The 27701-nt window shown below is 40.2% G+C and overlaps 1 protein-coding gene across 5 annotated transcripts in view; it reads right to left on the bottom strand.

Moving 5' to 3' along the window:
• The window catches only part of MYRIP (myosin VIIA and Rab interacting protein), a 355695-nt gene that overhangs the window by 289749 nt on the left and 38245 nt on the right, over nt 1–27701 (bottom strand). For all 5 annotated transcript variants that reach the window (XM_057315911.1, XM_048216130.2, XM_026496775.4 and 2 more), the window contains exon 2: nt 12739–12882. In XM_057315911.1, coding sequence (XP_057171894.1) covers nt 12739–12848 — 110 coding nt within the window. In that variant the 5' untranslated portion in view covers nt 12849–12882. The remainder of the gene's footprint in view (nt 1–12738; nt 12883–27701) is intronic.

Raw genomic sequence — 27701 nt, forward strand, 5'->3', positions numbered from 1 at the left:
TTGTCCAATAAAAACATAATGTAAACCACATATATATAGTATTCTGGTAGTCACATTTTTAAAAAGTAAAAAAAAAGGGGGGGGTAAAAATTTTAATTGTACATTTTATTTAAAATGTAATTTTAAGATACATTTTAATTTGTTGTCAATATAAAAATTATTAATGATATATTTTATATCCTTTTTTTCATACTAGATCTTTGAAATCCAGCGTGTATTTTACACCTGGACTACATCTCAATTTGGAAAGCCATATTTGAAATTCTCAATGCCACAGGGGGCTGATAATGCCTACCTAATGTCCCAACTACCGTTCGCCATATCCTAACTGAAACCTTACCAGTTCCCCATTCCTGCAATGCCCCAAGTTTTAGTAAGCATGGGTACCAGATTTTCTAAGATGGCCCTAATTTCCCCTACTCTGCCCCATGGCACCTGGGTGCCTTGTTTCAATGCCAAGGCTGTGTGCTATCTGCTATCCTATTTACTGGACTCAGCTCTGGGGTGACGCTGCCTGGGTTTGAATTTATCTCTCACTATGTGCAACCCGAGCAAGTTACTTAACATCTTTTTGGGCCCTCAGTTTCCCCATTTTGGCAATGGATAAGAAAAGCATTTTTCTGAGGGTTGCCAGGAATAAGAGGTGATGTTCTGGAACTCCACACTCTATCCACATGATTAGGAAGAGTGGAAGTAGAACTACTGTCTTCCTCCCCGGCCCCCCACAGGTCCTGATGTGGGGTTGAGAAAACACGTCCTCTTTTCTATCCTTATTACTTTGCCCAGGAGGCTCCCAGACCGTGGTTTCAATACTTAAAAAATCCTGCTCGTCTTCAAAAATCAGATCAAAAGATACCCCTCTTCAGGAATTCTTTCTTTTTTCCTACCTCCCACTGAGATGCAAGCATTCCCATGGGTCTGCCTTGATGTTTTTATTTCTTATTCTCTAGACCATCCTAGTTATACATGTAAGACTTATAAGCCTACCTTCCAGACTCTTCTGCAAGAGTTAAGGCACTTATTAAAATTGTAAACACCTCTCCCTCTCTCCCCCTGTCCTTTCATCCCTTTCACATTTGCCCAGGACAGTCCTGACATTAAGCCCATGATTTTGAAATAAATGAATCCAACAGCTTTGACTTAGCATATTTGGCCTTTTCATTATTAAGAAAAATTCCAATAACAGATAAAAAGGAGATTTTTTTTTTAAATCTTGGGAGACCCCCTCTAGCTTTGAGATTGATACTCTATACCGTCTCCTTCCCATCCCCTTTTTGAGGTCCCCACACTAGCCTCCGCAGGTCCCTGGGCTGTCTCCTGGCATCTCCCAGTTCTGACTCCTACTGGGCCTTCCCCCATTACAACGACACTCTCAAACACAGGTACATAAAATGTATGTGCTCTGGACTCTGTTCTTTCAGAGCTCGGCCAGGTGACTGGCGGGCTAATCTGATCTACCAATACAGAGGAAAGAACTCCTGCTGTCCCCTCCCAGATGGCAGACCCATTAACTAGACAGGTTAATGCCGCAGTGTCGGTGTGGAATCTCAAGGGCTACAAAGGGCCAGTGCGCAGATGACAGGGCAGAGGCACTCTGTGAACGCTCAGTTATTTCGTAAACCGTAGGGCACATCTATTCCAACTGAGGAAAGACAAGGCTGTCAGACTTCCAGCTTCATAGAAGGATATAACCAGGAGTATTTGTTAATTCATTAGATCAATTAAAGTGTCCCAACAAAAGACGCTGGGAACTAAGGCATTTTACTCTGCGAAAAAGAAACTTCTTGAAAAATTAAGTTCTTACAATAAAATTTTAATTTGCTTAAAATTAAAATGAATTTTGAATGAAGAAAGATCACTAACTCATTTTATTAAAAGCACTGTGTTCTTTCGTCTTAAAAAAACGGCGATTAAGCCTCAAAGGAGCGTCTGTATAACAGACGAGAAACAAACCATTTCCAGTTTGGGGAGATGCTTCGCTTCCCTGCAGTGGTTCGTCCACACGCCTGGCAGCTCTTACTTATTTCCTCACGACTCTTAGACCTGACTCCTGACTGTTGGGGGGTTGGAATGCTGCCCTCCCCACTGGTGGCAAAGCAGGTGCAGGTCCTGTCAGCAAGGGAGCAACTGAGACCACCAAGGCAGCAGGAAGCAGGTCTCCAGGGGAATCTGGTTCCTTTTCCTTAACACGGAGAAAGGGGGAGCAGCTTGCCTACTATCATCACCAAGCCTCTCACCAGGAAAAGCAGGCAGGAAGTGCTCTGCCTGTCTCACCCCCTCCCTCCTTTCCTTCCCCTGGCCTGGCCCAGCCTGGCCCCAGAGTCCGTGGTAGGCTTAAGTACACTGTCTGTTCAGCAAACCCGGACAATTAATGGCCAGTTGCAGTTACAGGAAACCACTTCATTACATCTAACCCCTGCTCCACCACAGACCAAGTCTACGAGAGCACCAGCAAACATTTGGAAGTTATCCACATGCTAACTAGCTTCTGGCAAGCATGTATTAAATGAGAAATTTTAAAGGCTGTGGCTATTTCATAAATGCTTGCAGGACTCCATGTGAACGTCAGAGTACTGTGCAATTAACAGTCACTTTTTAAAACCACTCTGTAAACGTGCCTGACAATATGAAATCATAGGGTATAAACTATGATTCTACTGTGCGTCTGGAGATCTTTCCATGGTATCTTCTACTACGTGAGGGGCCAGACGGCAGAAGAAGACCAGGAGCTCTGGCATCAGAAACCTCATGTCCTGGCCAGACTCTACCACTATCTGCCCATGCACCCTCTAAGCCTGCTTCTTCAGCTGCAAAGCCAAGGGTGGGGTATAATGAATCCTTGGGTCCCTTCGAGCTCCCAGAAACTATTAGTTAAAGCACTACTAGAGTATGTTGCTGTAACAAATGAACCCCAAGAACTCAGTGACTTCACCCAACGAAAGTTTCTTTCTTTGTCACATAAAGTCACCTTCTGGACATCAGAATCTCTGTTCCCTCAATGTCTCAGAGAGCAGGCTCTGTCCATCTGGTGATGCCATGTCTCAACTTGAGGCCTCCATGGTCCCCACAGCAGGCAGGGGGTAGGGAGGAATATCAGCTTTTAAGTGCCTTAGCCTGGCAGTGACACATACCTTTCTTCCCACAGACTACTGGCCAGACCTAGTTACATGGCCTTGACCTAACAGCAGGGGAGGCTGGCAAATGTGCAAGAACACATGAAATACGTGGTGAGCACTCGCTCTCTCCACCATACAGATGACATTTCATTTATTTATTTTACTAATTTAATTGTTTATCTGAGCGGATATTAACAGAACATCACGATATGCTGCTACGTAACAGAAGAAACAGAAGTTCTTACAATTAAATATGCCAGAAACACCGAAAGGCAGATGGAGAGAAGGGAACACCCAGCCACATGGCCAAAACTCAAGCAAGTGCAGTCCCTGAGTAGGGACGATGTGCGAGTTGGTGGCCGTGCCCTCCACGGGCTACCACGGGGAGACTGGCATGTGCAAATGGATGCCAGGCCTCCTGGATCTGAGTCACTGAGGAAGCATGTGCAATACAACAAAGACAACAAGACTTGGCCATCCCCACCCCCAGCCATACTGCACTGTGGCGGTCTGTCTGCTAGTCTGCCGACAGCCGAGGAAGCTATATATAGCATTTCTTCCCTACTCACGGCCTCGCTCCTCCTCTAAGGCTTTACTGCTGCCATAAATAATGTCATCAAAATCCCGGCTGGCCCAAAACTTCCATGGGTGCCTGGTGCCAGGCTCAGAGCTGCTATACACACCACACTGATCCCAGCTGGTTTCCCACACTCCCACTGTCCCCAGAAACTCAAATTCTAAGAAATAAAGTGGTTGGGTAAGGCTTCTAGAACAGCATGGCCTTCAATGCAGCATGTATGTCTGGTTATTGTTTTCTACTCTATAAAGATTTTTTACGAGTTGTACAACTGAGGAAAGAAGGGAATAGAGAAACTTCTAGGGCTGATGATGAATCTCATTAGCCGCTATGGCACACCGTTGCAGACAGTGTCGAATATACTGAGTTTTTATATGAATTCATTCATTCTTCTCATTGAATCCCGTGTAGACACAATATACTTAGCCCTGTTTACTCGAAGAGACCAACACTAGAAGCAGAGAGGGCAATCAAGCCAGGGAAAATGTAGAAACCTGAAATCCATGAGAGGGTGTGTCTCTCAGTGGGCATCACTGATGTCTGGAATTAGGGAACCTGGGGATGAATCTAAGACAGCGAGAACAGGGTCCATGGCATGGGTTGCCTCCCCCCACCCCCAAGACTCTATCCACAGAGGTGAGGTGAAAGCAGGGCAGACTTTCCAGAAATGTCAACTTTCCTGAAGATAGATAGTGTTGATGTACAGCAATGACCCAGCCTCTCCGGGACTCATTTTGACCTCCAAGGCTCAGAGGCTGGGTAACAAGCCTAAGGGAAGAAGGGGTAGAAGGATTCACATCCACACTGTCTGACCGAGAGGGTGCTCTGAGTTCATGTCGCATGCTGGAGTGCTCTTCATCTCTGTACCCTCCCCAGGGGCCTCACGGCCCTGACTAGCAAATCCAGATGACAGACGAAGCAAACACTTAGCAGCCTCTCCTCCTTCCCAAGACTACTTCAAAATGACAGCAAAGAAAGAAAAGTGCAATTAATTTATAAAAGTAAAGAGAAAAGGAGGAGAACAATCAGCCACCTACGGATTTCAGTGAAGTTCTAAAAAAGGAGAGGGAGCACAGACAATATGTTCCATCATAATTACTTAAGGGCTGCTTATCGATTTTCAACATTAGCGTCAACTTCTGAACAAAACTGGAGAGGCTCAAATATGTTTGCAGAACAGCCTGTGAATGGTCTCAAGCTTGGACATGTAAGAGTAAAGGTACTGCAGGGACAGACGGGAGATAAAGAAAGCAGAAGGAGGGGTAGAGGGAAGGCAGGTGCGCCGATATGCACATTTGCACGGTAAGAATCAAGAAGGGATAGCAAAAGTTGATGGAATGAGACTCAAAGATTTCTGTATATCGTTTAAGGCTGAAATATGACCACCAATAGAAAACCAAGTGAAAATTAATACAAGAAATATCAAGGAACAAGTACAAGAAACATCAAGAAACAAAAGGTAACAGTAGTATAAGTAAGCAAAACCCCAATCATTCAGAACAGAGAATTGAAAAATGTCGAAAATTAATTCATTAGTTATGAAATAGCAACATAAGCATGCTCTTTAGGTCTATGGAGGTAATGCCAGGAAGACCAAGAACTAAGAACAAAACAATTCAACAGGGAGCAGAAGATATGTGCTTTTCATTATAAGGTCTTCTTTACCACTTTGATTTCTACTGTTTGCACGAAATCATCTGATAAAAAAGAAAAAGAATAAAATTAACCAAGTATAATGTGTCTTTTCTACACACATTTACCTGATTAGATTAGGTCCCTGGAGGTAGGAGTGGGAATCAACATGTCTTTTGTTTTCCAACATCTTCCATCCATAGCTCTAATGCTATGTGTGTCTTGGAGAAATGCAAGTGGCACTCACTCTCCTGAACTTGTAAATAAGGGCCCCTCCACTGTCTGGTACTGCACATCTACCATCCTCAGGCCCATCCAGTCCTCGGTCTTCCCTCAAACAGTCCCACTCTACATATAGGTTTAATGGGATTAAATGTGCTGGGAAAGCACATAATCTTACTGATACGGAGTCCACAGAATCACTTTATAAAGTAAAACCTAGGAGTGTGCGTACACACAGAAGCTGATGTATACATCCCAGTTGTGATGGGATTGGGGCGGGGGGAGTGGGGAACGGGACTCTTCTCGCCACTCACTGGGAGTCCTAGAAAAAATGGTAGCTATAACACTTCCCACAGTGCCCTTCTCCACTCACCTGCCATAACAATTATGCTGTCCCTTCTGCATTTGTTAAAATATCCCAGCCAATCTAAATACATGGTTTTTGGAGAGAAAAAGAACACTTAAGTTATGGATTTAAAAAATTTTTTTAATGAAGGGGGGGAAATCAGAGGGGGAGACGAGCTGTGAGAGACCATGGACTCTGGGAAACAAACCGATGGTTTCAGAGGGGAGGGGGATGGGGGGATGGGTTAGCATGGTGATGGGTATTAAGGAGGGCACGTAATGCAATGAGCACTTGGTGTTATAATGCAAACAATGAAGCATGGGACACTATATCAAAAACTAACGAAGTACTTTATGGTAACTTACACAACATAATAAAAAATGTTTTAATAGAATTTGAAGGGAGAACAATGGAACAAATTGTGAAAAAAGGCCTTCTTAGGGGAAAATTACAACACAACTAACCTCCAGGGGTGCCTGGGATGTTCAATTGTTTGAACATCCGACTCTTGATTTCAGCTCAAGTCATCATCTCAGGGTCATGATATCAAGCCCCGTGTCGGGGTCTGCACTGAGTGTGGAGTCTGCTTGAGGTTCTCTCTCTCTGCCCCACCCCCCTCACTTGTACTCTCTCTCTCTCTAAAACAAAAACAAAAACTGAGCTCCATCTCTAAGTCTGCCTTATAAGAACAAATCAGAACTATTCCCACAGACACCCAGTACCACTTGCCTTCTGATTTAAGTCAGAAGTCATGACAAAAGTAAGGGACTTTCAATTCAAAATGGTTAAATTAATGAGTGGACACTGTTTCCATTCTGATTTGAAGACATTCACTGTAAAAAGACTTTTTTAAAAATACCATTGGATAAATTTGCTGGATATTAGAGGATAGTAAGGAATTATTTAATTTTGTTAGCTGTTAAAATATATTATGCTGTGTAAGAAAATGTCTTTTCTGAGATGCATGATGTAGTATTTTGCGGCAAAACAGCACGATGTGTGCAATTGGCTTTGGATGATGGTAGTTGCTATAACTGGTGTGGATACACAGTGTTTTTTTGTACTTTCTACTTGCGTATACCTCCCTAAGACCTAGCAATTCTACTTCTAAGTATTTGCTCAAGAGAAATGAAAACACAGTCCACTCAAAGACTTGGACAAGAATGTTTATAGCAGCTTTGTTTGGAACAGCTAAAAACTGGCCATGATACAATTAACAACGGGAGAATGGGTCCACGAGCTGCGAGAGCAAGGAACATACACCATGGAGCACGGTGATATAAAGGAACCAACTGTTGACGCACGCAACAACATGGATGAATCTCAAAGGCATCATGCTGAGCCAAAACAGCCAGATCCTAAAGAGTACCGCCCATGTGACAGAAATCAAAACAGTCACTACCACTGAGGCATGGGGGCTGACTGGAGGCAGGGAGATTTTGGAGATGATGGAAGTGTTCTGTATCTTTTGGGGAGTGTTGGTTACATTTGTGTATATATTTGTCCCACTTCAACTATACGTGTCAGCTCTGTGCATATGTGACCTTCATCTTAAAAAACAAAAATATAATTATATACAAAAATATAATGATGGTTGGTTTGAGTTCTCCACTGAAAATGAAAAGCCACGCCTGACTCTATGTTCTGCACAACTCAAGCTGGCCCAAGGCAGTTTAACCTAGGAATAAACTGAGGAGAGAGGCATAACTGTCACTTAATATGTGCCATTATATTTGTTTAAGTCTGTCCAGAGCACCCTAAGTTATATGGGACTGCCCGGGTACGCCTGCAAGATCCCAAAGGCCCTGCAGAAGCCTGGGGCTCCTCCTGCTGAAGGCCTGTGAGCCAGCTGGTCTGCAAAGTCAGGCCAGAGTCTGTGACTCCCCAACCCTTCACGCCTTGGGAGAGGACACTGTTTGGGCACAGCAGACTGAGGCACCTGTGGGATGTCCTGAGAGAGCTATCTGGAAGACCTGTGCTCCCACTCTCCAGGGCAAACTCTACAGGCCTGAACTTAGGAGAGAGATCCTGGCTAGAGGTGCACACTGTCCATTCTACCTGCCCATTGCTCCAGTTCATGAGGATGCCGTCCTACCTCTCCATCATGGAAGGCTCCCCCAAATCATGGCGCTTCCACTACCTGCCAACATTTTCCTCCTATCTATGTCAGTTACTCCCATCTACCCTCATGTGTCTTTAACAAGTCATAAAGCACTTTTACATGCATCACTTATTTCAGTATTTACGACAACATAATGGACTAGATAGGGCAGGTGCCCTTAGTCCCATTTTACAGAGGAGCAAGTTATATTGAAGGATTAAGTGTGTTTCCAAAGGTTGGGGGCTCATGCTAAGACCCAAACTCACATTTCCAAACTCTAAAACCAGGCTCTCTTCACCATCTCTGGCTATCTCTTGGTTAAACAAAATCCTAACCACAAAAAAAGAAAGAGAAAAGAAAGGTAAGGAAAGGGAAAGCAAGGGAAGGGGGAGGGAGGGGATGGGGGAGTGGGTGGAGAGGAAGGAGAGAATAAAGGAGGGAAGGAAGGAGGGATGGGGGAGGGAAGAAGGAAGGGAGGGAGGCAGTTTTGAAAAGGTTTAATGTAATCTATAGAACTGAAAGAATTTGGGAAACAAAATCCTGGCTCTACCCCCAAAGAACTGTGCTATTCTGAGCAAGCCTTGCAACCTCTCTCTGCTCAGGTACTTCCATGTAACATGGAGATCCACCTTACAGGGACTCCTGTGAGGAGTCAATAAGATGAATTTGCAGAGTACCCAGGAAAGTGCCAGTTCACAGTGACTGCTTTACACCTTTTAGTTCTCCTTTCAATGACCTAATTATGCTGAGTTCTTCAGCCCTACTACTTCTCCTTATGTTCTGAGGACATTTAATTCACACTTCCACCACTTATGTACTTTATGTCCGTACACTTTATGTCCACCCTGAAGATCATCAGAAACAATGCATAACCTCTACACCCAACAGCTACCCTCACGAAAGCTCACCTGAGAAACTACTAGGTAAATAAAAAACAGCTAGTCAGGAGAAAAGACATGTAACTCAATTTAAAACTTTAAAATTAAAAATCCTCCATTCTGAGTCTTATGTTCATTAAAGCAAACATTAAAGAATTCAAAAATGCCTACTATAACAGAGCTTCCTAGACTCTCCCATGCACCGTAAACCCAAGCAATATGGAAAAGGTGAGGGAAATGTTTGATGAGTTCATTGGTTTTGAGGTGGTGTTGTCTCAACCTCTTCTTATCCAACAGTAAGGTCCTATGCCAAAATCATTCAGAGTTTGGTAGGCACCCATGGAGGCATGTCGACTGGGTCATGAGTACAGGGGCAGTAGTGATGGCTGTCTTCAGAGGAAAACCATCCACTCCCAGGACCAGAAGAGGTGCTGTGTCACTCCTCTTTAGGCACTGATGGCTTCAAGTATCATTCTTTCCCCAGCACATTCAGGTTCCCATGACATGCATTTGTGTGGAATTGCAGCAAAGCCACTGACTACTGGCTACTAAGGCCACATGACCTCAATAGAAAGATGGCACCCACCTTATCAAGCTACTGCAGTGGCAACTTCACTGCATTTAAAACACTTCTCCCCAAACCAAGCACAAAGCAACTCTTCTACAGAGACCAGCATGTGACTCCAGTGGAGTTAAGACAAGTGTCCACAATCAGAAGACACTAAATAAGTTCGTGGCTTGCCAATATTTGAGTTTCCAGGAGATGAAGCATGATACACAGATGGTCTTAATGATTCCTATATTAAGACTGATTCTTCAAGCCACACATAAAGTTGGCCATATAGATTGACAGACAATCTACATTTATCCATCATCTGTTCCACAGATATTTAGGGCATATCTACTTTGGGCCAGCCCCAGTGCCTAGAGCTTGGGGCATAAAACTGAGGGAGACCTCGTTCTTGTTGTTGGTCCTGGTGAGAGGAGAAGCTGAATGATGCAGGAGAAACACACACTACTGTGCTGAAATTGGTCTCAATGTAAATTAGCGGCCACAAATTCCAAATAGTCTTAGTGTTGACTGGTATTACATGGCCCAGCTTTGCCTACTCTCCTGACCTTTGGTGACCATTTCCATTACAAAATTTTTATCTCTGGCTTGGATTTCCCACCTGAACTCTAGATGCAAATATACAAATGCCAACTTAGCATCTCTATTTGGATGTCTAAAAATGATCCCAAGTTGAAGGTGCTTAAGACAGGGCTCTCAGGGGCGCCTGGGTGGCACAGAGGTTAAGCGCCTGCCTTCGGCTCAGGGCGTGATCCCAGCGTTACGGGATCGAGCCCCACATCAGGCTCCTCTGCTAGGAGCCTGCTTCTTCCTCTCCCACTCCCCCTGCTTGTGTTCCCTCTCTCGCTGGCTGTCTCTATCTCTGTCAAATAAATAAATAAAATCTTTAAAAAAAAAAAAAAAAAAGACAGGGCTCTCAGCTCCAGCTGCCTGCCAACTCTCTGCTTTTCTGTCTTCTCCACTCAGTGAAAGGCAATTTCATTTTCCCAGTCACTCAAGCCACAAACCTCACAGTCCTCCTTGACTCTCCCTCTTATGTTGCCTATCCCAATAAGGAAATGCAAATCTTAAAGGCTCTACCTTTGACATATATCCAGGATCTGACCACCACTCACCACCTCATTGCCCCTCCCCTGCTTTGAGAAAGCATGACCTTTCACCTGCACTGCTGCCTCCTGTCAGTTCCTTTGCTGCTTATCCTGCGTTTCTATGATGCTTTCCCCACGGAGCAGCCATAGTGACCCTATAAAGCAGATGTCAGGTCATGTCACTCCTATGCTAAAAACTCTGTGATTCCTCAGCCTAGAGTAAGATTCAGGGCTTTCCCATAGAGTCAGTACTTACTACATGGTTTGGGCTCAGGCTATTGCTGAGACTTTGTTCTGTACTATGCTTCCCTGGCTCATTCCCTCCTAGCTCCTCAGAAAACATACAAGGTATGTCCTTGAGTCAGAAACGTGACATTTGTGGTTCCCTCTGCTATGCCTGATGTCACCCTACATAGCAGCACAGCTCCCTCCCTCGCTTCTTTCAGATCTCTGCCCAAATGTCCTCAGAGAGGTCTTCCCTGAGCAGCCTATAGAAAAACAGCACCTGCACCCCACACCAGGTTCTGCCCCCCTCCCTACTTTATTTTTCCTCTTGGCTCTCACCACTATCGAATATATATGTAAATACATTTTTATTTGTTCATTTCCCCTCTAGAGCAGCGCTATCCAATAGAAATATAAAGTGAGAAATATACATAATTCTGAATTTTCTAGTAGCCATACTAAAGAAAACAAAAAGAAACAGAGAAAATTACTTCTAATGTTTTTTGTTTAACCTCATATAGCCAAAACAGGAGCATTTCAAAGTGAAATCAATATAAAATTATTAATATGATATTATACCTTTTTTGGTACTAAATTTGAAATCTGGTGTGTCTATTACACTTACACTGCATCCCAATTCAGGCTCACCACATTTCAAGTGCTCGGTCGCCACCCATGAGTGGTGGCTATGGTATTCATCAGCTCAGCTCTGGAATATAAACTCCACAGCATAAAGAATGGTTTTGCTCACCATTTACCCAACTGCTTGAACAATGTCTGTCTGCAAGTCAATTAATTATTTAATTAACAGGGCTTTTTTGTCTTACATATCGAATACAAATAATACGAGAGACAAAGAAAATGTGGTAAAAATAAAGATAATTACACCACAGTACTTACAATCTAGTAAGGGAGGAAATACTGTAAAGAAACAGCAAGTCTGAGGTATCTCAAGGGAAAAGGAAAACAATCCACACCAATTTCAGGCTGAGTGGGAAAGGACCTGGCTGGGGCTCAGATGGGCACAACCCTGGCTACTTGGAGGAGTGGAGGCAGAAGGTCATAAAGATTATGGCAATTCCCAGGATGACAGTGAAAAAAGCTAGACTCGGGGAAGGTCAGGGACAGATGGTGAGGAGGCAGAATCAACAGTGCCTGGCTCAGCCCTGTGTGGGGACCAAGTCAGGGGAGGAATTACGAAGACTGGGGTTTTGAGCTCAGTGGCTAAGGAAAAAGACGATACCATGAAAAACCCAGGCAATCCCAAGACAGATGAATGAGGACAGCTAATGATGACTTACCCTCTAGTTCCTACACACTAGACCAAACACATAACCTCATTTCGATCACTCTGACTTCTCCTACATTTAGACATTTCTACCCAACTGAGGAACAACAGTACTTCCTGGAACATTCCACAAGGAAATACCAACTGGAGAGTCAGAAGGGCTCCTCCCTGGGCTTGTTTCCTCCTCTATAAAATTAGGTGGATGGTGCTGGGCCAGGTGATCACACTCTGGTCCAGTGGGCCCTTTCCCTGTCCCAGGTCTTCCAAGCTCTTTTCCTGTACCACAGGAGCTGAGCTCTCTAGCAGAAGATTGTACAGGTTTGAGTCTAATTCTCTCAAGAATTGTTCACCTAACACTTTGGTTATTCTTCAGTAATATCTGCCAACAGGAAACTTAAAGCCAAGAGCAAGGTCAAAACAGCCACTGTCATCACAAGCTTCCTACAGCTAAAAATGTAGAGGGTGAGCAGCCCAAAGAACACCTTGATGGGGAATGTGAACAGTCACGTTTCTGAACTGACGTTATGGTGCCCACCGCTGAAGCTGGTGAACCTTTCTACAAAGGACAGGGCATTCTTCCTGTAAACATAAGTATGTGTACATAACATAAAGACTTCAAACTTAGGGCTAGCAGCAAGAACGCTCTCGGGAAAGCTGTCTCACGGTACCCAGGAGGGCAACAGAAGCATCTCACCTTAGCCGTTCTTCCTCTTTTTTTCGAAGATTGAAGTCTCGCTGAACCACCTGGAGAACATGCTCTGTTTCATCATCGGTCAGACCAGACAGGTCCAGCTTCCTCCCCATGATTTAATACCAAGCACGGACGATGACACAAGACCTGAGAAATCAAGGAGAGACCACAAATTGAGGGCAAGAGGAAAGCTCTACAGGGACAAAAATCAACCCATTTTGTCATTAACACAGAATTAATACAGCTTGATCTAAGGTAGTATCTAGCTCTGCTCTCATATTCAGCAAACATTTACAGACAATTTTGGAGAGAGAAAGAGAGAAGGTCCCTGAGTACCTGCCAGTTTCATTCATCCCACCCAACCCTTAAGTTAGAAAAAAATACATAAATCACTTTTTTCAACACAAGGAAGCATACAAGAGGGCTAGTGTGGATTTCCACAAAATGCCAAAAGACAGGATCCAAAAATTCTAAATTTTTGTGACCTGAAGTTTTAAATTGTAAGTATTGTATGTAATTGCAAAATAAAATATATTATAATACTTTTTAAAATATCTTATATATACTATATTCCTTTAACTTTTCATCACATGGCTATAAAATATAAACTAGAAATCAATAAGCTCTCTTCTGCAAAAGGAAAAAACATAGTAAAATAATCTTATTTAGCCATTTTCTCAGCAGTAGAAAAGATGGTATTTCATAAGAACACCTTCCAGCAGTGCTTACCTAGAAATTATGGGAAACTATATTTTTAAAAGTCATTTTTAATGAATGGCTGCAACCTGGTATGAAATCAAAAACATAATTCCCCAAAATTGTCTAGAACTGAAGACCGTCATAAACATGAATGCAACCATCCTCAATAAAGTATTAGTGGAACCAATCCAGCAAGATTTCAAAAAGATTATTATATATAATGACCAAGTGGGTTTTATCTAAGCAATTCCAGGTTAGTTCAACACTCAAAAATCAACCAGTGCATTCGCCACATGAACAAATAAAATGGAAAAATTACATGATCATTTCAATGCCCATTCATGACAGAAGCCCTCTGAAAACTAAGACTATGAGGAAACTTCCTCCATTATATAAAGGGCATTTTCAGAAAAGAGAAAGAAAATCTGAACAAAATTAACATCATACTCAATGTTGAAAGAGGGCATTTGTTGTGATGAGCACTGGGTGTTGTATGTAAGTGATGAATTACTGAATTCTACTCCAAAAACCAATATTGCCCTGTATGTTAACTAACAATATTTAAATTAAAAAATAAATAAATAAACTAGAGGTGCAGCAAGAATAATAGTAAAAAAAAAAAAAGACTGAATGCTCTCCCTTAAGATCAGGAACGAGGCTTGAACATCTGCTCTCCCTATCTCTACTCATTATGGAATGTCTTTATCATAAAACTACATTAATCAGGGGCGCCTGGGTGGCACAGCGGTTGAGCGTCTGCCTTCAGCTCAGGGCGTGATCCCGGCGTTCCGGGATCGAGTCCCACATCAGGCTCTTCCGCTATGAGCCTGCTTCTTCCTCTCCCACTCCCCCTGCTTGTGTTCCCTCTCTCGCTGGCTGTCTCTATCTCTGTCGAATAAATAAATAAAATCTTAAAAAAAAAAAAAACTACATTAATCAAAACAGAGTGGTATTGCCATATAGATAGGTATATTAGTTTGCCAAGGCTGCTATAACAGCGTACCATAGACCAGGTGGCTTGAACACCGGAATTTAATTTTCTCACAGGTCTGGAGGCTAGAAGTCTGAGATCAAGGTATTGGCAGAGTTGGGTTCTTCTGAGGTCTCTCTCCTTGCCTTGGAGATGGCTGTCTCCTCCCTGTGTCTTCACGTGGTCTCCCCTCTGTACATGTCAATGTCTAAATTTCTTCTTATAGGGGCACCAGTCATACTGGATTATGGTCCACCTTAATAACCGCATTTTAACCTAACTTCCTCTTTAAATATCCTATCTCCAAATAGTCACAATTAGAGGTACAGGAGTTAAGACCTCAACATGAATTTTGGAGTGACACAACTCAGCCCAAACCTTTCACATTTTGGTTCCCCAAATTCATGTCCTTCTCACATGTAACACATATTCAGCCCATTCTAGCAACCACAAAAATCTTAGCCCATTCCAGCATCAACTCTGAGTACAAAATCTCCTCTAAATATCATCGTTAGATGACACTTAGGTACAGGCAAGACTTGAGCAATGATTCATCCTGAGGTAAAATTCTTTTCCAGCTGTGAACCTTGAAACCTGGCATGTTATCTGCTTCCAAAGGGCAATACATAGAAGAGGCACTGGATTGACACTCCCATTCTAGATGGGAGAAACTAGAAAGAAGAAGGGAGTCTTAGGTCTCAAGCGAGTCTGAACACAGAGCAGATTCCATTAGATTCTAAGGATCAAGAATAATTCTCTTCTTCTGTGCCCACCAAAGTGGCCCTACCTTCTGAGCCCACCAGGGTGGCTATCCCATCCCCTGGGCCCTGGGTGTAGCCACAGTAGCTTGGCCCTCTGTAACTGAGGAGGACAGAGTCCCACCCCGAAGGCCATGGTGCAACCCTGGGGACCTCCGAATTGCCTTCAAGATCATTCTTCCCCCTTCTTGAAGGATAACACATACGTGTAGCCAGATAGCTCAATTGGCCCGCCCTGTAGAATCTCAGAAGGCTACCAGCCTGCCTTCATTTCATCCTGTCTCTGTTTAGCCTAAACTGTCAGTGCTTCCACTGATAATAAATTCTCAAAAATTTTGTTGGCTTCCCATGCAATGCACAGAAGGCCGAGCCATCAAACAAGAGGGTCCTCTACAGCTCTTCCCTGCATAACCAAAGCTCTATTCCTGGTTTCTGCTGAAATGGCTGACTGGGTCCCTGAGTTGCACTCATAATCTCTGCAGCAAGTGGCTGTCTGGCCACACCCTTGATGTTCCCTCCAGACATACTTTCTCATGTTTTTGCAATATGGGTAGACTGAGAACTTTCCAGATCTTTACATTCTAGCTCCTTTTGCTTAACAATCCTTCTTTAATTTCACTCTCTGCTCTTGCATTTTACTATAAGCAGCAAGGACAGACCAGGCCATGCTTCAACACTTGGCTTGGACGTCTCCTCAGCTAAATACCCAAGTTCATCACTTACAAATTCTACCTTCCATAAAACACTAGAACACAATTTGGCCAAATTCTCTCCCACTTTATAACAAGGACCCAATTCCTCCACTTCTAATAACATGTTCCCCATTTCTGTCTGAGACTTCACCAGAAGTACCTTTAACATTCATATTTCCTCCCCTGTTCTGCTCATGATGATAGCTTATTCCCTCAGACCATAGAAGCTCTCTCTCCAGCCTCCTCTCTTCTTCCCTAGCTGTCAGCATAATCACCTTTACCATCCACATTGCCACCAATAGACAACCTTGATTTTTTCTAGCATGAGCCTCCGGATGCTTCCGCTTCCGCTTCCGCCCATCAGCAGCTTCCAAAGCTGCTTGCACATGTTTACATAGAAATGGCAAATACACATATGAGAAGATGCTTAACTTCATCAGTAATTACAGAATTGCAAATCAAAACATTTTGCACCCATCAAAATAAAAAGTCTTTACCAAGTATTGGCGGGAGGTGGGACACCAGCAGCTTTCCTATAGTGCATACAAATTGGTGCGATTGCTATGTGACACGATTAAGTATCAGTTTCAAAGTTGATGATGCACATACCCTATGAACTGGCATTTCTGACACACCACGGTATATGCCTCCGATATAATCTTGCAAATATACACCAAAAGATAGGAATTTGGTTGGATCACATGAAATTTCCAAGTCTGTACCATTCTGATTTATACAAATGCCTATTTCATGTAGTTCAATCCAACAGAAGATATTACTAGCATTACATTCAAAAAAGCAAAAAGTAAAACAAATCAAATAAAACCTGGAAACTGGACATCCATAAGTGGGAGGAAGATAAACAGTGTATGTGTGTGTCGCATAATGGAGTTCCCTACTGCAGTGAAAAAGAACACCCTGCAGGTATACCCATCCACCTGGATAATCTTCAAAACATAATGTTGAGACAGAAAAGCATGCCATATGTACACACATGCAGCATGCACACACTATAATCCTTTTTATAAAAAGTTCAAAAATGTAGAAAGCCAAAGCACCTATTTTTTAGGAATAAATTTGGTAAAACTATAAAAAGCAAGATGGGACCTCTGAGGGGGAGAGAGAATTTGCTTGTAGATAATCAAAGAGGCTTCACATTTTCACTGGAAAGACAGTAACTATTGTCTGTATAAGAAGGTACTACTTATTACTACTATTATTAAATAATTATTATCATATGATCAATATTATATTATTATTACTTATTGTTATTACTATTATTATTGTGAAAAGGTTCAAGTTATACACACTTTTGTCTGTAAGGTATCTTTCATAAGCATATAAAGTAGGCCAAACATTAAACAAAACTAATCTAATTTCATCATAATTAGAGAAAATATTTGAAATACTGTCCAAAGAATATGCTGAGAATTATAATAAAGATGATGAAAATGATTTTGATAAATAAGTCATGAAGATGGAAACTACAGCATACAGAATATAGTCAATAATATTTTAATATCATTGTGTGGTGACAGATGGTGATGACACTTGTCGTGGTGAGCACTGAGTAATGTATAGAAGTGTCAAATCGCTACATTGTACACCTTAAACTGATAACATTTTAGGTCAATTATACTTCAAAAATAAAAATGTTTAAATTGTTAAAAAATGATTTTGATTGATCTACCATTATTAATTGAACATTACTATGTTCCAGATGCTTTAGCATTTTCGTATATGTGTAATATATATATATATATATATATATATATATATATATATATTACACACAGACATTGTGTGTGTCTGTGTGTGTGTATGTATTACACTTGATATTCTTAACTTCCACAAAATTCTACAGGCAACCACTGCCACTACTCACAGATGAGAAAGTGTGGACTCATAGTTATATGTTCTGTTACACGTCACTTAACAAATGACAGCTGAAGTCTGACGGTGTCTCGATCTGGCTCAGACTCCATATCTTTACTCCATACATAGGCCTTCCTGTGAGATGCAGAGGGAAACTCTGGACCTCAGGTTTTCACACTTGGGGTCCAGAGTTCCCTACCCTCTCCTTTTAGCATGTGACAGGTAAGAACAGGAACTCTCACTACTTGGTTGCTATTCAGACAAACATGACTTGCCCTTTTAATTTCCAAATAATGACAATAAACACAGAGAACAGACAAGTTTCCATTATTAAAAGTCTTCTGTTAAATTATTTAAAACCTCAGGCCTGGATGATGCAAACCAAACTCAAGATTTAACCAACAAATCACAAGAGGAATCCCAACTATATTTTTCAATATTTTTTCGTGCCAGTTATGCTATTTGTCAAAAGTAAACCTGTGGTTTACTTTGCCCATGTGATGTTGGGGGTGGGGGTGGGGAGAAAGTCTAGTGCACCTGCTGGTCTGCAAAAGTAAATTAGAAGTAAGGCTCCACTCTTAGGCTGCAAGGCAAAGGGGAAACTCCATAAGCTGCCATCTTCAAGTCTCTCAATGAGGAGGAAGAAACAAATCAGAGGGCACAGGGAAAATGCAGACTGATTTTTTCCTTCAAAACACCCCATTAAAGGTGATAATGGCACTTTGGAGTTTCCCCAAGGTGATGTATCTGTCCCCTTCACTTCACTTCAGTTCACTGGCTTTTGGTTTCTGAGAGTTCTAAATGAGCTTCTAAGATGCCCAGTTAGTGAAAGACAGAAGTGGTGGCTTTGACCATCTCAAATCTAAAAAGAATGATCACGGCTCAAAAGGGATAAATGGTTTCTGTAAAGATATAAATAAAGTAGCTCTAAATGGACAAAGCAGAGAACAATGAGAAAACCTTTTGGGGAAATGAGGAAAGCATCTTCCTTTTCTACAGTAAACACAATCAGATTTCCCGTGCAACAACAGAAATAGCATCTCAGAGCTGGAGAAGCCTCACGTCCATGAATCACAGGTCACTTAGGTATGACGCCTTCATTTATAGATGAGAGAGGGTAAGCACAGGACAGGAAGAGGTTTCACCAAGATACAAAGCTGGTTCAGAAGCAGCTGGCTTCCAGAACAATGCTTTCCCTCCTGGATCTCTCTGGATTATACCCAACAAAGATGGCAGCAGAGAGAATACAATATTGTATTTACACATACTTTTGGTGAACTACATGCTGTATTTTTCATCTGATTTCTTCCCTTATTAGGTCACAAAATTATTTTCTTTTAATACACTTTATATTCCATTGTGTGGCTGTACCACAACTTAACCAACCATACTTCCATACTTTCTGTTTATTCCCAATATTTTTCTATCATAAACAACACTAAGATGAACATCTTTGTACATATATACTTGTACATTCTTGAAGAAAATTCTTAGATTGAAACAGCTGGGTCAATGTTTAGGCACATGTGATAATTACTGCCAGATTGCCATGAAAACATTTACTCTTGTCTTCCTTCTACTAGGATATATGAGTGCTTGTGTTCCTCAAATCTTATTAAATAAAAATGGGAGGTTGTTATAATTAGCAGGGTTTTGGTTACTAGTGACATGGAATATTTCATTACACTGTGTTTTGAACATCGATACTTGCAGAACTGCCTTTTCTCATGAGAGTTGTAATTTTATCTTTCAGAGAATTTTATATATTTCTTAGTATCTTAAAAGGATGCATCTGTCCTGTTTTTCCCCAGATTGTCACTTGCCTTTTAATTGTATTCATCTTGCGTTTTGCTATGTGAATTTGCTTGATTTATGCAGTAAAAGGTTGAGTGTTGTTTTTGTTATCATTAAGTCTCTGTAAGCTTCCACCTAGTCTCAATTCCTTTATGAAAATACCTAATACTGTAAAGATGGCAGATCTTCCCCAAATTTACTAATACATTAAAAAATGGTCAATAAAAATTCATTGGAATTTTTACTCCTATCTTGGTAAAAAGGTTTCAAAGTTCATCTGGAGACATAAATGGATAATGTTAGCCAGACGATCATGAAAAGGAACAATAATGAGAGGTGATTTGCAATCCCAGGTTTTAAGGTGTGTTACTGGCATGAGATCAGTTGGTAGGTCAGCAGCTCAGGACGGGTCAGGACAGACAGTCCCAAGAAAGACCCATATGTGTCTCTGTGTCTGTCTATCTATCTATCTATCTATCTATCTATCTATCTATCTATCTATCTATCTATTCATGGGTCATCTAAGATAGATAGATTGGTCAATAAATAGTTGGGACAGTTGCCCAATCACATCAAGTTTGTGAGCTTTCTAAGGACATTTGTTAGTAAGTTAAAGAAAGTGAAGTGACAAAAAGAAATGAAGAGCAAAATAGAAAATGTATTGCTGAGATGAAAAAGCATTTGGTGTATAGCGGCACTATTAATAATAGAAACAAACTAGGAGCTACGCAAATACTGTTCAATAGAAGACTAAATTGTGGTATATTCACCAGTGGACTACTTAGTAACAAGCATGAGTAAACTCAACTACATATAACAGTATGACTGAATTTCATGAATAATCTGCGAACAAAATAAGCTAGACACAGTACATAGTGATGATTCCAATTATACGAAGTTCAAAATCAGCAAAACTATTCTGTAGTATTAGAAGCAGGAGAGTGGGCATCATTAGGGGGGAAAATAGTGGCTTGAAAAGGCAAGGCTGGGGAACTGGTAATGCTGTTTCCTGATCCGAGGCTAGTTACACAGATGTGTTCAAATTGTGAAAATCCACCGAAGTATACAGTTTTGATTTGTGTATTCTTCTATGTATGACATAGTTCAAAAAAAGTTCTAAATACACTATGAATAGAAAATCCTTTGTAAACAGGTAAACTAGAAATACACTGAAAGATAATCACAAGAAATATTACCATTGGTTACCTCTGAGTGGTAAAATTTCATATAATGCAACTTTTTAAAAATTTGCTTTTGCACGTTTTTCCCTTCTACAATAAACACTGTTTGAATAATTAAACAAACATCATCAAGGATATGTATGAGGATATTCTCCTCAATGCTATTTACAATAGCAAATTTGTTTAAGCAACTGAAATGTCTAATGATAGATTGTTGGTTAAATTTGCTATGATATATCTCTGAGATAGGATACTAACGTGCTATAAAAATGGCATATTTTAAAGATATGATATATTACTGACATGAAAATATAATATACTTTTATTTATCATATTGTATAAATACAATATAAAAATGACATAATACTGACAGGGAAAAATATTCACAACATATTTATGAATGAAAACTACAGACTGAAAAACAATGTTAAATGATCTCAATTGTTTTTTCTTAAAAAAATGTGTGTGAATTCCACTGAAAAGAATAAAATGATAAATAATATGACAAAAGTTCACAGTTGTTATTTCTGGGTGACTAGATTTCTTATAAATTTTAGGTATTTTTTATGATTTTCCTTATTTATGCCTTCCAACTTTCCCACAGTGAACATGGATTACTTTCTTAATGAAAAATAAATGTTATTTTGAACAATAACAAAAGCCAGTAATAACTTTCCAGAGTAACTCAAGATTATAATATAATAAGTGTTCTTGACATTACAAGAGGATCACAATTACTAAAATGTCAAAGCAGAAGCCTGATGTTATCATATTCTAGGAAAGAGCCTGAAAACGGATCACTACTCAATTATATTTGATTTCACATCAGTTTATAGCTGCAGAGACTCTAAAACGAGAAGAGTTACAATACCAATTGCTAAATAATCCCATTTTATGTCAAGGTTGTGAAATAATGCCTAGTGGATACTATATTAACGGCAGCTGATAAACAACTAATATCAATTCAAGTTCTTATTATGCTCCAAGAATCAAAGAATATTTATATTTTGGGACTTGGAAAACCTTCAAAACCTTGAGGATGACTAAAGGATAACTGGAAAATGTAGTATAATTAATGCAAAAATGGGTAAATCCTTCTAATCTCAGTAGGCCAAAAAAAAAAAAAAGAAAACAGTTTATCCTGAGGCCATCTGTAAACAAAATACAATTCACAAAATTTAGAGAACAGAAAACCCACCTATAATAGAGTTGGGGTCTTAGTTATGAAACCATGCAACCCATTCAAGACTGAACTGTGTTTTAATTCTGCGCTTGGTCAAACTTGATTATAGCAGCTTAGATAGGAACCAAAACAAACTCTCATCATACTCAGCTTCCATTGGAAGGTTTACCATGTGACACAAAATAGCAGTGTGCTCACATGTATTTATCCAACTTTCACAAGATGTTATGGGAGAGGTATTTGAATGCAAGCATTAGAGAAAAAGTGACCTATGTCAGCCACCCTGGAAAGCAAAGCAGAAGGTAGGTTGTAGCAAAGTGGTAGATGCCTGACAGCAGTTGTTCATGAGTGATTTTCTTTATATTATATTTTCAAAGTTCTCTACAGCTATAAATAGCTCATAACTTTAAAGTTAGAGGACCCCAAAAAGGTAGAATTATCTATTCTATTACTGGCTAGTATAACAAACATGAGGGAGGACTTTGACACTTCTATAGGAAACTAGTTAGTACAAACCTTGTAAATGAAAAAAATGGAACTCCAAAGATACTAAGTACATACATAATGGAAAGTTCATCATAAAAGGTCACTGTCTATACAAGTGACATTCTAGAAAGATACCTAGAACAGAAAGGTCAAGGACGGTTGAACAAGAGCTTTACAAACCTACTTGTGTGTGTGTGTGTGTGTGATCATGAACCTAATAGAGAGAGAAAAGTAAAAAGATTAACCTGCAATGTCCAAATTCCTAAAGGTAATAAAAGGTAAATACCGCTGGGGCTTCCCTCTTCAACCATGGTTAGATGTTGACTAGAACTGAAAAGAAATTTCTCATTCCTCCAAAAAAAATCTAAATGTTAGGACTCTCATTTAAGGCACTTGCTATCAAGGGAAAGAAAAAAAAAAAAAAACTTCACCTGAGAAGAAAGAAAACAACACATACATGAGATGTACTTTTCACTGTTTCTATTCTTTGGAGCAAGTGGTACTTGGGCTATACTTGGGTTCACTGACCTTCATTACTTCACCTTCATGAGCTTATCCCTGCTATGACAGCCTGCTTCTCTAAGACTCATCCTTTACCTATAGATAGGAACAGCCCAGAGCAGACATGGGTACACCACTGGTCACAAGTGATTGGACCAGGTATAGCAGAATGCTATTAACATTCAGCTAGGGTATGTTGATCTTGGTGGCCTCCTACAATCCCACCTGAAAATGCCACCAAGTGACTTTTAAAATAAAGATGTATTATTGAGCTTTTTGCAACAAAATCTAGGCTGACTTCTAGTTTGAACTTAGTATGTGAAATTTCCCTCTTGTCATTCTGGAAATCATTCAAAAAGCAACAAGGAAAAAGAGAAACAAAATGTAAATTTCATTTTAAGTAAGCCAGGAGACAATTAAAACTACAGAGACCAAATGTAAGCGGAAAGGCATCTAAATAGAGGAAGAGAAGATAAAAGGTTGCAAAGAGAGCTTCCTGCAGCTGCAGGTCTCAGACAGTGCCAGTGAAACGACCCTTCTCAAAAGCAAAGGACACAAACTGAGATGCCAACTCTTGCTTGAAACAGGAGAGGAAGACTAGCTGGCTCAATGAGCTTGTGTAGACCCAGTGTTTTCTTTGTTTGTTTCTTCCCCCCAAAAGAAATGGCAACAATATACAAGGAATATATACAGAGAACACATATTTCCTGGAAGCAGTCTTCCTTTTGCACAGTAGAAAAAAGACAAACTTTTCATTACCAAAAAATAAAAGAGTCAAATCAAAACAGAAAGTCCTCCTTTCTTCATTGGCTTTGGTGAAATAAAGGCCAGTTATAAAAAAAAAAAAAAAAAAAAAAAAAATTCCAGCTAGCCTGGACTACATCCCCAATCTCTATAAACCTTCCACAATAACTATTAAGGAAAAATTAAACTCCTTTGATGATGAATAATAAAAAGAAAAAAAATCAGGAACTATATGGAAAAACTAGAAGATAAAAATAAATGAGCAAGAAAGGCAAGTAACAAGTGAAGATCTCTCATTGTAAGACACTTGATGAAGCAATGGAGTGACCAAATACTTTTAAGAAATTAAAAACTTAATGATAAAAGCACACCCATGAATGAAGAAACAGGAAAAAAATATCAAAGTAAAAAGAAATGATAAAATGTGAATTGACAGGGCTTGGGAAAGAACTGGGCGAAAATAACAACCATTGCAGAAATTATGCCAAGAAGGTATGCCAGGTAGCTGAGAAACTAGTGAAACAAAGTGAGAGACATGATGGGGGAAAGATACGAGAAAGTGGACCAAAGTAAAACAGAAGCACAGTTAGAAAGATTGAGGAGAATATTGCAGATATGGAAGAAAAATAGAAGAGACCCCCCCAAAGGAAGGAAATAGAAATACTGGAACAAATACATAAGCAATTCCTGAAAATTTTGAGACTACATTGGGTCCCCAGGAAAATTGATCTTTTAAATTAAAAAAAAAAATATATATATATATATATATATATATATTTTTTTTTTTTTTTTTTAAGAGAGGAAGAAAGAGGAGGAGGAGGGACAGAGGGACAGGGAGAGAGAGAATCTCAAGCAGACTCCCTGCTGAGTGCAGAGCCTGATGCAGGGCGGCTCGATCTCATCACCCTGAGATCATGACCTGAGCTGAATTCAAGAGTTGGACACTTAACTAACTGAGCTACCCAGGTGCCCCCAAACTTTTTAATTTATTTAAGCTACAAAAATAATGAGTAACATATGCATATCTCACACACCACCAGAATAATTCCAAAATGCATAACTAACTTAAAGTTAAAAAAATGAAATCATAAAGGTAATAAAAGAAAACAGGAGAAAATTCTTTCATAATCTCAGAGTGAGAAAAGCATTCCTAAATATGACACAAAATTCAGAAGCCATTGAAAATAATGGATAAATTCAACATAAAATTTGAAATGTCTCCATAATAAAGAACCAAAACATTATGAGCAAAGTTAAGTGACAAAGAGAAAAAAACTGCAACCTACATCAAAGACAAAAAGATAATTTCCCTCAATATAAAAACTTTGACAAGTGGATAAGAAAAAAAGAGCAAAAATTAATAGAAAAGTGGAAAAAGGGAGTAATAAAAATCAGAAGAAATAGAGTGTACAGAAAGAACTATAAATCGCTCATAGACCTATCAAACACATAAAAAGCAAATACAAATTAAAAGACATTTTTTTCATCTATCAGATTTGCGAAGAGTCAAAAGCTTAGTATCACAGGGTGCTGGTAAGTCTGCGAGGAAATGGGGACTCTTACACATTGCTGTTAGGATTGTAAATGTACCATCTCTATAGAGGGCAACTTGCCAATATCTATCAATATTATAGGTAGGTAGGTAGGTAGGTAGGTAGAAAGATAGACAGATAGATAGATATCCTTTCATTCAGGAATTCCACCTCTAAGAACTTATCCTACAGAGATAATACATATATATTTATGCAAAATGACATATTTAGAAAGTTCATTAGAGAACTAAATGAAAAATAATGATGGATAGCCATACAATGGAAAACTATGCATCTGGTAGGAAAAAATGGAGAAACTTTATGAACTGATGTAGAAAATTCTTCAAATATAGGGGTAAATACAGGGTGCAAAATGATAGGTACAAAAAGCAAGGTGCAGAACAGTAGGTATACTATTCCATTATTTGTATAAAAAGAGAAGAATGAAATACATGTTTCTAATGTATATATGTGTGCATGTATTTGCTTGTATATAAATAGCTCTGGAGAAAGTCATAGGAAAAAGCCAATAGCATGAGTTACATAAAGAGAAGGGTAACTGTGGTCAGTGGTGTGAAGCATACTTTTAATGCATTTGAAATTTTGAAAGATTTAAATGTATTGTGTATTTGATATTTTAAATTTAAATTTTATATGTGTATATATATATGTATATATATGTGTGTGTGTGTGTGTATATATACATATATTCCATTTTAAAAGAGAGAAGCTGATCAAGTTATCCCCAAGCATAAAATCCTTTCATCATTCCGTACATCTCTGGGGATGAACTTCAGAGGACTGGCTTACCACCAAGTCCCTTGAAGACCTCATCCTAACTTGCTCTGTCTCTGGGCTTGACTTTAACCTTCCTTCTGGGTCTCTATGAACCAACCACACTGAGTTACTTATCAGAACACATCCTGCTCTCTCTTGCCCCTACCCTTAAACATGGTCTTCTTGTGTTATTGTCCCATAGGTCCTTGAAGATCTGCTTTTTTTTTTTTTTTTTGGTCTGTTTTCTGTCTATCAGATTGGGCAAATTCTATTGATCCGTCCTCATGTTCACATCTCCACTACAGTTTTTTGTTCATCCAGCAAGTTTTTTTTTCTTTCCATTGTTACATTTTTCAGTTCTGTAATTTCTTTTTTCGTTCTTTCATATAACTCTCTTTGTCATTTCCTATTTTTCATTTGTTTCAGGTGGATTTGTAATTGTTTACTGAAGCATTTTTATAATGGTTGCTTTAAAATTCTTGTCAGATATTTCCAACAGCTGATTCATCTCCACATTAGTATCAGTTAATTGTCTTCTCTCATTCAAATTGTAATATCCCAGTTCTTGGTATGATGAGTGTTCTTCATTTGTATCCTAGACATTTGGCTATTATGTTAGGAGACTCTGGGTCCTATTTAGTTATTTTGTTGTAACAGACAGTCCTCTGTTTAGTTTTATTTAGCACAAGGTCCTGTCCTACTTTTTTAGACTAAGGGTCCAATGACAATTTAATTTTCACAGGCTTCGAAAATCCACGTGGCTTATCTAGTGTCACTGAGGCTCACACTAGTCCCTGTTGTGTTGCATAAGGGGGTGTACTGTGTTCCCCTAGACCACAATGCCAGGTGCCTCTCAGTAGGGTAAGGAAGACTCCACCTATGGAACTAAAGAGGCTTCCAGGGCTACGCTGCCTCATATGGCAGGATTCTTCTCAGTATGTCAAGGTGGGGAGAAAGGTATCAGCCCCATGGGGATGACGAGGCTTCCTAGGATGGGCACTTGTGTGGGCACTGGTGTGGTGAGATACCCCCAGCCTGTGGTGATACAGAGTGCTTCTCAACCCAGGTTGCTGCTCAGTGATGAGGAGGTCTCAGATCCAGCAGGGGAGGAGGGCACTTGCCATGTCCACTTGATCCTCTACTAATTCCAAATTCCCAATTTCCACTTGATCCCCAGTCCCTACTTGGCTCCCAATTAATTCCCCTTGTGGGTGGTGCCATGTTCACTGGCTGTTGTTGTAGGACTCCTGTTCAATCTGGGGAAGGAATGAGCCTACCAATATATTGGAGTACAGGAAATACTGTGCCTGTTTCATCTTCTGCTACTGATTCGGGTATCCTAAGATGCCCTGCCACTACATTGTTTCTCCAGTCCTGGGGTCCCCAAATAGTTTGCTTTTGCTTCTCTCCCTTCAGAATTCTCCTCTGGTTGTTGTATTGGCTAGGGTTCTCCAGAGAAACAGAATCAACAGGAAAGAGAGAAGAGGGAAAGAGGGACAGAGAGATTTATTTTAAGGAACTGGGTCTTGCAATGGCAGAGGCCTGGCGATTCCAAGATATGATGGGGGAGTCTGACAGGCTGGAGATTGAGGGAAGAGTTATAGTTTGAATCCAAAAGCAGTCTTCTGGTAGAATTTCTTCTTGCTTGAGGTGGAGGGGTGAGGGTGTCAGTCTTTATTCTATTAAGGCCTTCAACTGATTGGATGAGGTCTACCCACACTATGGAGAGTGATCTACTTCACTCAAATTCCACGTATTTAAATGTTACTCACAT

The sequence above is a fragment of the Ursus arctos genome, unplaced genomic scaffold, assembly GCF_023065955.2.
Source record: "Ursus arctos isolate Adak ecotype North America unplaced genomic scaffold, UrsArc2.0 scaffold_20, whole genome shotgun sequence".
NCBI lineage: Eukaryota > Metazoa > Chordata > Mammalia > Carnivora > Ursidae > Ursus > Ursus arctos.